At 42.3% G+C, this 16,327-nt stretch overlaps 1 protein-coding gene across 3 annotated transcripts in view; it reads right to left on the reverse strand.

Moving 5' to 3' along the window:
* Positions 1–16,327, reverse strand: part of rasgef1ba (RasGEF domain family, member 1Ba) — an 80,676-nt gene that overhangs the window by 13,674 nt on the left and 50,675 nt on the right. For 2 of the 3 annotated variants that reach the window (XM_081610912.1, XM_008417750.3), the window contains 5 exons: positions 6,512–6,697; positions 6,192–6,314; positions 5,962–6,099; positions 642–857; positions 178–252 (listed from right to left, as the gene is read on the reverse strand). In XM_081610912.1, coding sequence (XP_081467038.1) covers positions 178–252; positions 642–857; positions 5,962–6,099; positions 6,192–6,314; positions 6,512–6,697 — 738 coding nt within the window. Of the gene's footprint in view, positions 1–177; positions 253–641; positions 858–5,961; positions 6,100–6,191; positions 6,315–6,511; positions 6,698–14,005; positions 14,298–16,327 lie in introns of those variants that run through there. The other variant, XM_081610913.1, reaches the window with a different exon arrangement.

Consider the following 16,327-nt stretch of genomic DNA (forward strand, 5'->3'; position numbering starts at 1 on the left):
CAGCAGACAGAAACCGTGTTGTGTCAACTCAAGATCCGTGTGGAGTGAAAACTGGAGCTTTCCAAACCAAAATAAAAAGACAGATCGGATCGGGTGCTGTGCAGACAGGGAACAAAGACTGAGTAATCTCTGGGCAGTCTTTCTTATCTGCTGGTTTATTTTTAGAAAAGCTGTTACCTTGTCATTGTCCAGAGGGTCTTTATGGACGAAAGCCTGAACAAACTCTTCAGGTCCGATGTAACTCAGTCTCTCCTGAAAGCAGAAATGAAAAAATTTGCTCCTTTAATCTTTAGATGCAACCTCCTCTATATATATTAGAAGTTTTTCTTTATTTTTGCTCAACGTTAGAGGCCTGAAACTCCAACACACTGGATTGATTCGTTGCCTGGAAATCAACAACTCTCCTCAGTAACCGATTAATATATTAGTTGACGATTATTTCAATAATCGATTAATCCAATTGATTGTTTCAACCATATTTGGCATGAGAACTTAAAGCCAGGGGTGTAACAAAATAAAAAGGGTTGTTGGAACCCAAATTATGATAATTAGCCTTGTGAGCCAAACACGCCTGGGAATCTGATGGATTTGTCCTTGACAAGGAGCCAAGAAATCTAACTGGGAAGTAAACGTCTGCGTACCAGCTCTATGTGTGTGAGCTGCTGGGCGACGGTGAAGGGGTCGTTGCAAATGGAGAGCAAGTCTCTTTGGGTCGCTGCCTGGGGTTTGGCCTTCAGCGCCGTCAGCCGCTCCGCCGCCGTGGCGTTGACCTTCACCAGCGCCTCCTCGTACTGGCTGAGCACCGTCAGCCTCCTGATCAGACCCTGGCTCATCTGCCCCACCGCCTTCTTGTACACCTGGAGCATACAGAGAAGGGAAAGGAAGGTTATTGAGAGCCTGATATCTAAAATAGACAAGGAATATTGTCTGGAACGCCAAGGATGTTGCTGTCCTGTTCTAAAGGATTTGTGTTTGCAACTTTTGGGTGGAGTAAAAGTAAAAAGTAGCTGTCCAAGAGATTAGTCAAGAGTAAAAAAGTATTTGGTAAAAAGTTTACTCAAGTTCTGAGTAACAGATCTAATTATCAATCATTTAATATTTAAAAATTACATCATAAGACGGATCAAAATATAAAGTTAAGTGGAAGATTTGGTATTTTCATTCATATAAGAAACAAAAAAAATCCGACAAAATACATTTTCTTTCAATAAACATATTAAAAGTTACTCAAGTAATTGTAATTGAGTAAAAGTAACTGGAAGTTACATAAGCCCCCATTGCCCTTTGATGGAGGGGCAGAGCTCTTGGCTCGGTAGCTCCGGGGGTCGAGAGGTCGGCCTGTTCTGAACATTTCCTGTGACTCCAAACAGACCACAGTTAGATAAGAGTTCCCTCACTGACCAAGTTCGGCCCACAAGTTGCATAAGATGAGAAGTGCATGTGTGCTTGATTCTTGTGTATTTGGAGGAAATTGCCCTGCAAAGATATTTGCACTAGAAACTAGACCAAAACAAAACTTGGTAAGGTTTCGCGTTTTTGCAGTCGAAGGTGATGGAGTTCAGTTTCCGTCGCTGGACTTTCTGCCAGTTCAGTTTTAAAATCTGATGAGGAGCCAAGATTTTGATTCAAGTGAACCCAAAATGGATTTTCTTTCTTCCTTTGAGTGCTGAAAAATTTATGTAATATTCCAAACATCCAACAAAAGATTGAACAAATATTCCGCCTCAATCTGAAAACATCGCTGCAACAGTCCACTGAACACTCGGACAACAGCGAGGAATGCCACAAGTGAAAATCGCTGCGGTGGCCACTTCAAAGTCAGCCATCTGCTGCTGCTTCTGTCCCCACCACACACAGACGACACGCTGGGCTCGGGTAAATTTAGCTGCAGATCTTGGAGGCAGCATGTTCTGCCTTTGCTGAGCAGAGGGACTCCATCACAACTATTGGTGTTACGAATGAGGGAGCCTAGCAGGAGCCCAGTGTTCGCCGACACCATGAACCCTGGCGGCGAGCCGATGCCTGCTGGCAGATGACTGCTCGCCGCCAGCCTTCACCACTGAAGCATTGCTGGTCTGCTTTTTTAATGCATTTGTTTTTTCTGGCCGCGCGGCATCACCACCTGATCTGAAGCAGACGCCAAAGTGTTTTCAGATGTTCATCCAACCAGAACTAATGAAAGAAATACTGACATCTGCATTTCATCCACAAATATAACCCGGCGTTCGACTTAGGAAGCAGTAAGAATAACTGTTTCTCACCCAGCAGTCATGACGTTTGCTTTCAACCCAACGATCTTTGACTCCTACTCCGCTGCTAACAACTGCAGTTTAAAAAGGAAAACTTTAGGGACCAGTACGAGTTCACTCATGTCTACTGCAAAAACACAAAACCTTTCCAAGTGGCAGAATGGAACCTAAATTATCCAAACTTATAATCATTATATCAGTTAAGTTTACATATTTTTACAAAAATAGGTCACAGAATATGTCACCATGTTCTGACAGTTTGGTATCAGCTGCCAGAAAATACCAGTGCTACTATTGCAGTCTGCAAAAATGCACCAATCAGAGCCAAGAGGCGTGTCTTAGCGCTGTCAATCAACCTCCTGTACCTGCTCAATGTGCTAATGGCCGAAAAACTATTCATCCAGCCTAATCTGTGGCTATGCTAGTAGCCTCAGCATTCATGACAGATTATGTTGTGGTGAACCACAAGGGCAAGCAGGACGGGTTGACCACAAGAGTGATTGACAGCGCTAAAACCCTCCTCCTGGCTCTGATTGGTTGCTTCTGACTGAATGTATGACTGCAGCTGTTACTGAGAGAGGAGAAGGTAGAGGAGCTCCAATTTTTCACAGAGTGTGTCTTATACTGTGACGTCATTAGGATAATTTGTAAAAAACATATTTTTAAAATAAAAGTTATATACTGCAGCTTTAATCTACATGTAAAAACACAAACTAGCACCAGCTGGGTAAATGGAGATCCCAGAGCTGGACTTGCTTCTTAGCTGCTGCTTCCTAATATATCCAACCAAATCCATAATGACAGCGTCAGTATGGAGATCAAGGTCCTGGTGTGTGTTCAGTGTGGTTTGGACTCAGCCTTTAGCAGATGTTCAGGGCATCTATTCTGGATCCGGGTCTGTTTTCCCAGAGCTGCAGCTCTGCACAATCTGGTTCTTACTCCGGTCAGCAGACCTGCTTGTGGTTTGGCATTTGTGCCTGGTTTTCAGAAGATTCTCTTAAATACTCCGATTGTAAAACAGATATGAAGCTACGCTCTTCTCGCTTCGGTGAAAGAACAGCTCACATTTACTGCAACAGGGATGTTTCCAGGAAACATCTGGGCGTTTCTACCACTAACATGTTTTAATCAGTTCATCACCTACGGACACGCAAACAAAACAGTTACAAACTTTTGCAGAGGCGATTTGTGTCCTACTGAAGTTTTCTCTGAAAACCTTGTTCTTCGTCACGCTGAGCAAAAAGAGAGGCCTGTGTTTGCCTGATGGCTGCAGGATATCCAGTGTCTTTGACTCTGACGGTAAATCGAATGTTCATACGCTGTTTTTCTGTTACTCAGACGTCTATGACCTTTGACACTTTTATGCACAAGTCGTTAGGATTGATCAAACACGTTCAGAAAAAAATCCAAACTCGTTTTTGGAGGGGGTTTTTTTGTTGTTGTTTTTGGAGATTTGATTTGCTGAAATAAACATCACCACAAAATTTCCCTTTGCATGTTCAAACTAGTTTAGCGATGGTCACTAATGGAAACAGTGGCAGAGAGGAGCTTCACTGTTATCTAACAGGATCTCTTTGCCACCAAGCATGAAATCCACTCATGGGAAAGAACCGAGGAAACTCGCCGCAGTTTGCTTTCTGTTTTTATTAACGCAGCTAAATGTCAGCTTCTGTTTGTCTAAAATGCAATCAAAATACGTTTATGGCCATCAAAACAAAACTGCGTCTCTGTGAGCACGACTGGACGCGTGCGGACATGTGGCAGGTTGTTTCCAGGCTTTAACAGAAAGAATCAGATACATGGAGCTGTAGACGTATCAGGTGAGGAAGCGTTGATGTTTTCAGTCTTGATCGATACTTGGTAGTATTGATGGGTCATTTGAAGCCTGTTTTTAAAGTGAGAGTTTGAAGGATTGGAGAAGTGGTTAATTAACTTCCTTTTTTAAATGTTTTTAAGTTCTGCATCTTTCTTACTCATCTTAAATCAGATAAAGTCGAAATCTTTGCATTGCATCAAATGAAAGCTGCAGTCCAGGCCTTCCAGTCTGCAGCAGCGACATGCCAACACATGTAGGTGTCCTGCATCCTGCCTGCTGCACTGAAGCTTCCCAACGCTTATAGAAAGCTGTGATTATTTTTAAAGTTGATCGGCTCTTTAAATCCGGTTATTAAATCAATTGAGACGGCAAAACCTGGCAGAAACAGAAGGTCAGCATGGAGGATCGAACTGAGGATCATCTGCATAAAGTTTCATTCATGCATTTTACTTACAGCTAAAACCACTGATGTTGCCACATTAGCTCATATATTGACTTTGTTTCACGTTATAAGCATTTCATTTCAGTTGACATTAATAATTTTAATTAGTTTTTTGTTTTAAATATTAAAATAACTTCCATGCTTTCCTCTTCTAACTCCTTTCACTTCACGCCGTCAAGTGTTATGAGGAAACCTGAAACTGCTGCCGTGTGTATTACGCAACTGGTTGTTGCTAGGTAACCAAAGATCGAGTAAGTGAGTTCATGCTAACCACCTAGCTTAGCGCGCCATGAGAACTTGAATGGCTAAAGTCATTCCTCTGCCTACATCTCCCAGAATGCTGTGCGCTTCTGGATCTGAGTTCAGAGTGAGTAGGACCACAAAAATGAGCAAATAGCCACACAATGAAGATTATCCACATAAGATTACTATCAACTTAAATCTGTGTAAGTCTTCCAGTGAACTGCAGCCTTCACAGGATGATAGGAGGAGTTTCCTTTTTGAAGATTGTTGAGAAAATGCTCTTAAGACTGTTTTCTTCACCAAATGTGATGCGTATCTCATCCCTGCCAGGATCTCATCTGACCCCCAACCTGCTGAGACCTTCCCTAACGGTGCACTCAGGTACTTTCACTTTGATGAGCTTCTGCTGCTATTTTTATCCTACGCTTGCATTTCCTTTCAAAACAAACGCAGCATGAGTCACTGCCTGTCCAAACGACGTCTCTGACTGAAAAGTGGAGGGTCAGCATGTTCACCAGGGACAAAAACGAGTCGACTATACCTTTATTCAACCAGTCCAGCTCGCTGTGCACTAAGCCAGGGACAGTCAGCTCTTCTGCAGTGGAACAAACCAAACGCTGCTTAGGAAGGAGCATGCAGCAGAGACCAGAAAAACCCACCTAGCTGCTAAACAATGAGGCTTTTCTCTGAACGCAGCCGGCCTCAAAACCTGCTTTGTTGCCACTGACACCCCGCTTTCCCTCCCACAGCTGCTATCTGTGGAAAAGATCTGCAGAGCCTGAAACTCTGCTGGATGTGCGGACGGCTAGTGTCAAACATTACCATCTAAAACACTAGGGGTGCACCGGTTGAAGCTTTCTGGCCGATCCTTAAAAATCCAGACCTGGCAATGTGATTATGGCTGATACTGGTGTTTTTGTCTGACGTGTTGCTAAATTATAGCAAGAAAGTTCCTGAGTTGGCAGCAGTGGAGTGACTATTGTTAAATGCAAACGTGCAAACATGACCTGGTGGGCCGGTCTGTCAGTCAAACCTCTCTAACGGGAAAGTGGAAGGGGACAGCGGCTGACTTTTAGACCTTTGCTGAGGTTTCACAGGTGAGTATCTGCCAATCACCAATCTCCCAAAATAAAGCAAATCAGCGCCGATAAATCGGTGCACCCCTAAAAAACACACTTTTTCAGACGTTAAATCAGGAAGATCAAAGTGACCTCGTCTCCACTGGCGAGCCGGTGGGTCAGCTCCTTCAGGCTGCGCATCATCCGCTCATCCCTGAAGTCATAGGGAAACGTTTCCGTCCACTCCGTCAGCAGCTGCAGAATCTTTGGAGTGATCTTTCTGAGTCTCAGCTGGAAATTCAGAACAAGTGGACAGTGAGCGAACAGCAAAGCAGCCAATCGGGGTTGAGATTCAGTTTATTAGACGTAAAAGTTCAGCAAACCTTATCTGCTTGAGGATCACTGAGTCGCTGCTGCTCCATGCACAGGTGGCACACTTTGGACATAAGTTCATACGGGTGGATGAAGAGGCGAGAACTGAGCAGGAAGGTAAAGACATAGGTCCTCTGCACAGGAAGGAAAACATAAAAAATATTCACAATCACAAGGCTGAGGGTATGTGAGGGTATTTCTCAAACTTTCATGGCCTGGTGACCAAGAAAAGAAACTCAAATCATGAGAGGAAACGGAGAAAATGAAAGCAGCAACTTTGATCTAAGAGCAAAAGGGTTTCAAAGTAAATTAGGCAGAACATTGCACTCACGTCTGGATAATAGTCCACAGTTGGCACCAGGTGGTGAATGAGGGCCTCCAGGGAGCCGGACGCCAGGTTGTTGTCATGATAATAAAGGCCGGTGTAGACTTCCTCCTTGGTCTCGTCGTACAAATTGTTGTTGTAGCCACCGGTGTTCAGCTGCCCCTTGAAAGGTGGTGTCTGCGGCATGTTGTCCTGTCCAGACAAAGGGAACAAACATCAGAACAGACGGGCAAAGCTTCTCCGCCTTTCCTGGGGTGAGTTTAGCCGCAGACGCTGGCGCAGCAGAGCGGCCAAACAAATCCAAAATAACTACAGACTGCAGAACGTTTGTTTAAGAAAATGGGGTTGGACACATTCCCTAAACAAAGCGTTTCCTCACATGGACGTTTTTGGCCTTCTGGGTTTCAGCTGTGTTTATGTGGAAAAACAGCAATTAAGAAGCAAAGGTAGGTAAGGAGACAAATAGAGGTAACTCTGAGGTTAAACAGATCCTAACATCAGTCCAGGGATGTGCAGCCTGGACTTAATGAAGTCCACCAAAACAGGAGTAAATGTCAACTCAGACCAGACACTGAGGTTTGAGTTATGGAGATGCGGTCCAGTCAAAGAAAAATGTTATTCTGGTCCATAAACCAGAATTTTTTCAGTCTTTTTTGGAAATTGTTACTGGAGGTGCACAGATGCTGTGTGCCTGTGCAACGTGTAGATCAAACTCAACCATAAAACTCAAAATAACAATTTCCAGAATATAAATCCTTTTCACTTGACGACGTTGGCCCATGTGACAAAAGGTTTGATCAAGGAAACAGGAGCTCCTAACCTTGAAAATGTGAACTGAATTGGTCCAAAAAGCTTAACCACTGTTTCCTAGCAGCAAACATTAAAATGTAACAATTAGCTATTAAATAAGAAAATCTAATTAATGGGAAAAGTGTTTGATGCTGAATCCTTTGGGACTCAGATTACCGTTGGTAAGTAAGTCTCTGTTAAAACACACAGAAAAATATTGAGAGAGCAGAAAAACGTGTGGAAGCTCATGAGAGATTCTGGGCCAATCTGCAGCCCTGCAGGAGGGCTTGACTGTTGTTTCACCCTGAAATCATCACGGAGCGATCACGCTGTCTGCTCAGTTCCTCCGCGGTCATGTGTGTGTGTACGTGACTCAGACTGTGGATGAGCGTTGGTGTGTGCCTGTGGGCGGGTGGGGTGGTGTGTGTGTGTGTGTGACCGAAGGAAGCAGAGAGGAGTGTGTGTTGTCAGATGTGAAATCCTCGTGTTTTCAGGCTATCGCAGCTTTGACAGTACCTGTGAAAGTGCAGGATGTGTGTGGAAACGACGCCACCGGATGTTTTTACCGTAAAAAGATGAAAATAGCAGACAGTGTGATTGATGATGGAAAGGCTCTGATATCTTGGCGATAAATCGACGTTATTGATTAATCGTATTTTTGATGTTTTAAGATTTTGTTTTTGAAAATCTGGGTTTTTGGTTTTTTTTCACCACTTCTTGGGTTTCTAAGCCGCCATCTTGTTTGAGAAACGTGTTTTACATCTGCTGACTTCAGATCAAGTCTACAAAAATGTATGAGTCAGGTTATTTTTTCCTTTTTTTTCTACAAGAATAAGGTAATAATCTTACAAGAATACATATGGGTCAAAAATAAAGTCTGAATATTACCAGAATAAAGTCTCATTAAAACGACTTCTTTGCTTCTTTGTTCTGCTAAGATTATGCCTATGTTGTTGCAATTAAACAAAAATACTCGTTTATTATAATACTTATAAATGCCACTATTTAAAAATTTTTTATGTCATTTGTCATTTCTTTTTTGAAAAGAAAGCAAAACGAAAGCAAAGAGAAAAAAACAGAAAATTGATTAAAATTGTAAATCGGATCTGGTGTGATCACCTACAGCTGGAGACGAGAAAAGGTTTTTAGTTTGGTTTTTTTGACACAGTTCAGTGTGAAAACGAACCAATCAGACCTATCAGACTATCAGGAGTGAAAACAACCTTAAAGAGAATGGCTAAACCCAAACTAGCCATTTTGCTCTGAAGGGTTGACCTTTAACCTGGCGCCGCACACTAAATGCCGAGAGAACACAGAGGGATCCTTCTGCCCCGGAGGTGGAGGAGATCCAACAATCCCAACCCCGGTCCGCCCTCACACACCCGCGCCGCCCAGCAATATGCTGCCCTGTGGCCGCTCGCCAAGTGTGAAAGCCTTTACGGCTGACGCACTGCAGAGCTGCCAGGGATCGATTCATGGATGCCAGGAGGAATAAAAACTGCACCTGCCCACACACTGAGACAAACAGCTCCAATAAATTCAGGGATTTGTTGTGCAGCCAAGCAGAAAAGGCTTAGAAAGAGCTGGAAAAAAAGGCTGGTAAACATCAGCTGATCAAATCAGATTCAGCTGATTCTGCTGAGCAGGTGGATAGATACCAGAACCTTCCTGTTTTTATTCATGAGCACTTTTTAAGCTCACATCAGACCTCCTAAACAGTCCCCTTCATCCAAACACATGCCGCTCCATAATGCACATGTGCACAAACAAACCAGCGCCATTATTCAGCCAGACAAGCGTGGCCATTTCCATAAGAATGGCGGGTGTTGTGGAGTCAGAGCGCAGCGGCCTCGGCATCTGCCGCACCATGTGGCCTCGACTCAAAGGCGAGGGCATCACGAGTCAGACGGGCGGAAGAGGAGGGATGCTCACACACAAAGTCAACAGTTGTGAGAAGTTTGTTTACTCCTCGGAGGGTTTTACTGGCAATAACTTACACGAAGGGACACTTCTGCACTGCGCAGCAGCCAAGCCTGATCGCAGAAGCACAAAGAAGTCGTAAAAGTTGGGCTTCAAGGGAAGAGAAAAGCAGCAGTGGCAGGTGATCGAGTGCTGAGAACGTCGCTGTTCCTGGTTTCCCAGCTGGGATCTGAACACTGAGCTCCTCTGAAATGCAGACTGAACATCCTGCACACCATCACTCTGACTGCTTAGCTCCTAAACGGGGTTCACTGTTTGCAGTTTGGACTTTTTCTTTCTTTCTGGCTCTCAAACTGAAAAAAGAACCACAGATGAGTGTTGCATCAACTGTCTACAAACGGGTCCAAAAACGATGAGCAGTTCAAACAAATTGATCAAATAGATGCGTCTCTAAAGGAAATTAATCAGATTAATCGTGACAAATCAATTATAGAAATAACTGTCAACTAATTTAGTAATCAATCATCAACTAGAAAAAAAGTAAATTTGCTGAATAAAACCCAGCAATTAAGCCAAAACTGGTTCAAATTCACTAAAGGAATGTTTTATTACTGCATTTTAAGCCAGAAAATCTTTATTTTCTTATTCACAAAAAGAACAGTTATTTGTTTATTTACATCTTTTAATGCATGCATAGTCTAGTATCAAGGGATTAAGTGGTTAAATGAAAAATCTGTGAAATATGTTGATTTTTATCCGATTAATTGTTAAAATAATCGATTGATGAAATAATTTGAGAGACAGACAGAGGAGTTGAACATCAGAAAATCAAATTACAACCAAATGAAGCTAATTCTGGCTGCAGGCCACTTTTTGTTTTCAGGCCCATCGCTCGTCTTCCTCCAAACCCAGATCAGGTTGTGAAGGAGAAAAACCCGGAGATCTTTGTCCCCAGAGAGACGATCACCTCACACTTTAAATGTGGAGCAGAGCAGCAGCTCTGCTCTTTAAAAACCTGGTTACAGAAATAAGAAAAGGTTTTCTTGTCACCTTTTCTGAATGACGGCTGTTTATTTGTCCAACCCAGCAGCTGCAGCCTTCCTGAGGAAAACAAACCCAGGATGCTGAGGAGCAGAAGACGAGCGACACCCTGTGATTTACACATGGCTTCCAGGTGCCGGCCCGGGCGAGTCCGCCGGTCCGACGCACACAAACCCTCAACGCTCCGCTGCTGGTTCAGAGCGAAGCTGCCGGCTGGGTGGTTGATGGAGGTAAACAAACAACATGCCAATAAAATAAAAGGAAATGGAGGGGGCTGCTTAGGTTGGGTAGATGATCTTAATTATAGCCCTACTGGCTGAGTGTGCAACCATCTGTCACTGCTGAGGAAGTTTGGTTTGGACTCAAAATGGATATAAAAACAGAAGAAATTCTGCTTGCTGAGTTTAACGGTGTCTGTCTGAGAAAAACTCATTTCAGTCACGTCAGGTTTTTGACACATTTTTCTAACATTTGCATGTCAGAAGAACCTGAAATCAAACTAAGACTGTGTGAAGTTGCAGAAAGAACTCGATTCTTTCGAACGCGTTCCTCCTGAGGGCTGGAGAATCATTAGCGGAGTGAGCGCTCAGGTAATTTACCCCTGAAAACGGGTGGGGCAGCTCCACCCTGAGGTGGGTCTCCAACGAGACCGATCCCGTCTGAGGCTCTTAATGACCCTCAACAGGCATCACCTCTTCAGAGGCAGGAAAACTGCAGAGGAAATCCTTACCGTAACCTCAGAGATGAAGAAGGGAAACCCTCAACTGATTCTTTTTCAAGAACCAGACAGAAGTGAGGACTGGAGGTCAGCAGGAAGCCTTGGGGATCCTGAAGGGAAACGATCTGAAATGTGTCTGTTCCTCCACTAAAAATAGATCCATGGAGCTGGGCATGGGGGGGTGGAGACGCTTTGAGGGATCCTCAGTGCATAATCAACACACACACACACCTACACACACACACACACCGCCACTCTGCTGTGTAAACACTGACAGGCATGAGGAATCTCACTCATCTGTGGCCGGAGAAAATGAGGCAGAGATTTGGCTGGAAGAAGCCAGAAGCTGAACTGAGGTCAGAATTATTTTAAAGGGAGACTATTATGCAACATTTTCCATGTTTTTATACTTTCATTTGGGTTTCTGCTGCTTCTAGAAACAGCTCAATCGTGTTTTTGACAACCAGTTAAAGTTTTTTGATGTCTGGAAAAAGAAGCCATTTAAAAACCTTCAGCATGAAACATCACAAATCAACAGGTGGCTACTTAAGAGCCAGCATGTTTGGTCAGCTGGTTTTACCACGGTATGTTTAGGTGTTAATTTACCATCCAGAAACCACTTGCTTCATTTGTGTTGGTTGTGCAGGAGGCTTCCCTTCTGCTTTTCAAAGATATGCGGTTGTATAATCATGCATCTGTTCGCAGCCATTTCCACATGTGAGTGTCAACTCAAATCTAATTATCTAAGAAGGATTTTGTGCAAAAAATGTGTTGAACATGTTTTACATTTCCTATAAACTTATCCTAACCTGTTCCAGGAAGCACAGCAGGTCACTGTTAACCTGCTGGAACCAATCCAAAGCACATCAGTGAACCATGGACCATTACAAAAACTGTCATTTAGAAATAAGAACCTGTGATGCAACACATCAGTCTGACAGCAGCGTATCAGTCTGGGAATTGAAGCGCGGCCACTGATAGCTCCTGCGCCGTTTCCTGAGCTCATTCATGGCACTGATGGGCGCTGTTAAAGCAACAACGTTTAAAGTGGGGAAACGCCAGCAGCTGCTGCAGCGAGCGAGAAAAATCACAGCTTCCATCCAGCAATCTGTCACCTGGCATCATCATCAGTCCCCAGCAGGATCATTAATCCCAAACAGACGACGCAGAGAGACGCTGCAGACGCTGCAGACGCAACCAGGATGTCAAACATCAGAAACTTCTCAGCTTCTGTGAAATTAAATAAACTGAAACCAGGAGAACATGTTTTTTTTTTTCAGAAAGGGGAAGTCTGAAACCTGTGGCTCCACAGTTCAATGTGGGCCCTCCAAAGAAATTTTATTAGCTGTGGACAAATAAAATACTAAAAATTTATAACGTTTTCTATGTATTTTAATGGAATATCTGCACATTCTCATAACACAGGGTTCCTAGTAGAACAACAAACCCTTCTTTTGTTTTCAAAACAGAAACGAAGCCATGATTCTTTCGCCGTCAAACAAAAAAAAGTCGTAGAAAAAGGAATGAATCGGGTTTTAGCACCAACTCATCTCACTGAGCTGCGGCACAAACTGATACAAGCTGGAGGCATGCAGAGGTTTTACAACGTCTCCTTCCTTCAATCTGAAGTATTTTCAACAGAATGCCGGAGAAAGAACCAGAATGACAACAGCTTTCTCCAGGTGTGCTGAAGAACGGAGTAACACACCGCTGCCCCGCCCCCACCTGTTGCTAAGCAATTTGAAAAGTTTTCCAGTTGCAAAAACGAAGAAATGCAAAAAATGGAAACTATAGAGCCAGCATCCATCACTTTATGATAATGCAAACAAAAACAATAATGGATTTTATTTGTTAATGCTCTTTACTTCTTGAAATCTCAAAAGTATAAAACACAAAACAAACAATTACAGTAAATAAAAATAATTTTTTAAGATGAATAAACAAGAGATTAATACAAATATCAAAGAAAGTGAACCAAAAATGTTGCTAAAAAGAAATTTCTTCAGACCTTCCACAGCTGGCTAGCTAAGACTGGAGCAGATAGCCTGACTAACTACAACCAATAACATATTGTTATACTTTATGAAGAAAAAACAGTTAAAAAGGTAAAATATTCTGAATGGACTTAAAACATGTTTATTCTATTGTTTTGCTAAAGGTTACATTTCAAAATTAAGCTGGCAGCAAATAATGCAAATGTGATGATAAAGAGGATGAATAATCTCAGAAATATTCATCACTCATGCTACGCATTTTCGTTTGCGTCAACTTAATGATAAAGTGTAATTATTGTCATTATTTTTTGATTCTACAATCTCATGACCACATTCCATATATATTTAGTGCCAAAAAGTGAAATTGTCCCAGTGATGTCCAAACCAGCCAATAGAAGAGACTCATGAACCAAAGCAGATCCTTGTACCACCAACTAAACTGAAACAATGACCCATTCAGGTGATCCTCAAGCATTTGCACAATTTCAGCCGATCAGAGTCCAACCAAATTACCAATAAACGGATTAAACTTGTCAGCACATTGAGGGAAAACCCAATCCAAGCTCCTAATGCCGAGCAGCGGCACGGAAAGCCAAGGAGCACAAACCAGAGGTATTGGAGAGGGATGCGGGATTAACTCCACTGATCCCTCTGCCTCTGCAGGAGGAGGGAATCCTCTTAGCCACAAGGTGCAGGGAGGTAAAAATAGCCGGGAAATGACACAGATTTTAAACATCCAATACCGGAGAGGAGACGTTGTTTGGATAGGAGGATTACTTTGGGGAAAAAGCATCACTTTAGTTTGGAAAAGGCGCAAAGCTCGAGCGCATTGCCTGAAAACAGAAGAAGTCAAACTGCTGAGTGAACAGGTGAAAGAAGAGCCGTCATGACGCATGAGTTCATTTACAAACAGCAGCACCTCGGGCGGGTTCGGCTCTGAATATGGAGTGCGCTCCATCCAACACCTGCGCGCACTCTGGACGCGCTCCAGACTCAAAGCCAAATTCAATCTGAAGCAGAACTCAAAACCAAACTCACCTTAATGAGCAGGAACAGACCAGGTCTGAGGTTTCCTTTCCCCCACAGAAATAAAATCGACTAAAAACAAATCCTCAGCTTGCAGCACTTCTTTCACACGCGAATAAGCCGCTGCGCTCTCTCACTGCAGCATCGTTCACTTAATGCAGCGAGAGAAAAATGTGTTTATTCCGGGTTAAAATTCAGAAAAAGGATCAGGAGAGCGGGGGAAAGTCCAGAAGCATCAAATGGTAAAACCTCCGCAAGTTTGTGTTTGTCCGCTGCCTTTTCTGACATCTGAGCGCTGAAAGCAGCGACGAGCCTCAAGACTTCACCGACACACACAGAGAGAGAGGCAGCAGCCAATCACAGAGCAGAACACACCCTGTAACCCCTCCTCCTCTGCTTCTTTCATTTTTATTTCCCTTTCTCCATCTGCCGCCCTCAGAAGTTTCACTTCTTTATTCCTCCTGTTTTATTTATGGGGAATTTATTTAGGGGTAAAAAACAAAAATAAAAAATTCCAACTTCCAGCTTCAGACCTGACAGGAATTTCTGCGGGGGGATTTATAAAACTACAGCTCAACACAGATCTGATGGTTGTTAATAATATATTAAATAAATTCAGAGTTTATTTCTGTTCGTTATGAAGATTAGGCCCCACAGTCAATGAAAGTTGCAAATTCTGTCTCTCAGATAATTTGAAAACTGCAAAAGAACAATAAAATGCAGAAATGTATTAGCTCTAAAATACACGTTATTATGTTGTGTCACCCTTGATAACACACTGCAAAAACACAAAACCTTACCACAAACTTTAAAATGCATTTCTCCCATTTTATAAATTAAATAATCTGCCAGTGGAAACAGCATTTTTTAATCAATATTAAGGAATTCTTGACTTAAGATCCTATATATCGTTGAAAAGATTTTTGTAAGTTAGTTTTGTCTTATTTCAAGTGCAATAAGATATTTACATTAGAAACTTGACTAAAATACTTGGCATTTTTTTGTTTATTTATTTGTTTGTTTTGCAGTATTTGTGATAACTAGCGATTATGACCCGTTCTTTGCAGAATTGTCTTTGTTTTCCCCACATTGGAGGATTTCTGAGCATCTTGTGGTCAGTTCTTGGTCAGATTTTACCTTTAGTCCCATCATCCCACCACCACCTGGTTTAACTGCCAGTTTAAATGAGATGCACTTTTCAGAAAGTCCCACTTTTGTCTTGTCAACCCACTGAACACTTTCCCAAAAGTCTTCAAGATGTTTTTCTGGGGGCGAAATGTGAGGCAAACCTGTGTTCCTTACGATGGACTCTATTTTAGTTCATCCAGTCATGAACTCTGACCTTAACCCCGACTTCCTGGATGAGTCACTCATGCCCTCTGGGAGTCATTTTTAGTGGGTCAGTCAAACCTGAGAAGGTTCTCCATTCATTAATGGTTCTCTGGAGACACAGAGAACCTTTAGAAACTATGTTTTTAAACCTTTTGATGCTGACAAGAGGCCATTTACTTTACTGAATTTCTTTAGATTGTGTTTTGAGTTGGTTTATCCTACTTCATGCTGTTAGACAGGTTCTGTTAAGTGATTCTATGATTCTTCAGGAATGGGAGAGTCCAGTGATACTGACCCAAAAATGTGTTCAATTACAGTAAAATCAGGATTTAACAACAAAATAAATATATTTGTTTTGGTTCTTTGTGTAGTTCTTCTTGGAGTTTTTCTGGGGTATTTTTTCCTGAATGTCACTGGGAAAACATTTTTTTCCACAGAAACAGTTTCTGGAGATCTGAAACTAAAATATTTCCATTGAATGACCTTCTGAGAACGATGATGTCACAGTCCGACCCCGCACACTTCCTGGTTCGTTCCCAAGATTTCTTCTCTGTTTGTTTTTTTAGTGTACAGTTGCAACATTTTGCCTAATTTTATTAGTTGCCATGTTTCTGCAGACTCTGAAACCTTCATTTCTAAATAAAATACAAACTTTACTTTTATCTGGAAGGAGGACAGTTTGTATCCCATGTTTCTAAACAATATGAGCATAATGGCTTTTAATTCCAGCTTGACAATCCTCCCAGACATTTCAGAATGTCATTTTTTTTAATGCTACGTGAGAAACAACTTATCATTACAAGAAACCGTTTAATAGCCGCATCAAAGTGTAGCAGGAGCAGGTTTATCCCTTTCACTCAACTTCAACTTTTTCACAATATTCTAAGTTCCTAAGACATGGAAAATTGGGTTTTAATTCTCTGTAGGCCATAATCATTGAAGTTACAATAAATAAAGGCTTAAAATATTCCACTCTATATGAAAACAATCTGCAAAAACACA

The sequence above is a fragment of the Poecilia reticulata genome, chromosome 9 (assembly GCF_904066995.2).
Source record: "Poecilia reticulata chromosome 9, P_reticulata-male-v2, whole genome shotgun sequence".
NCBI classification, from domain to species: Eukaryota; Metazoa; Chordata; class Actinopteri; order Cyprinodontiformes; family Poeciliidae; genus Poecilia; species Poecilia reticulata.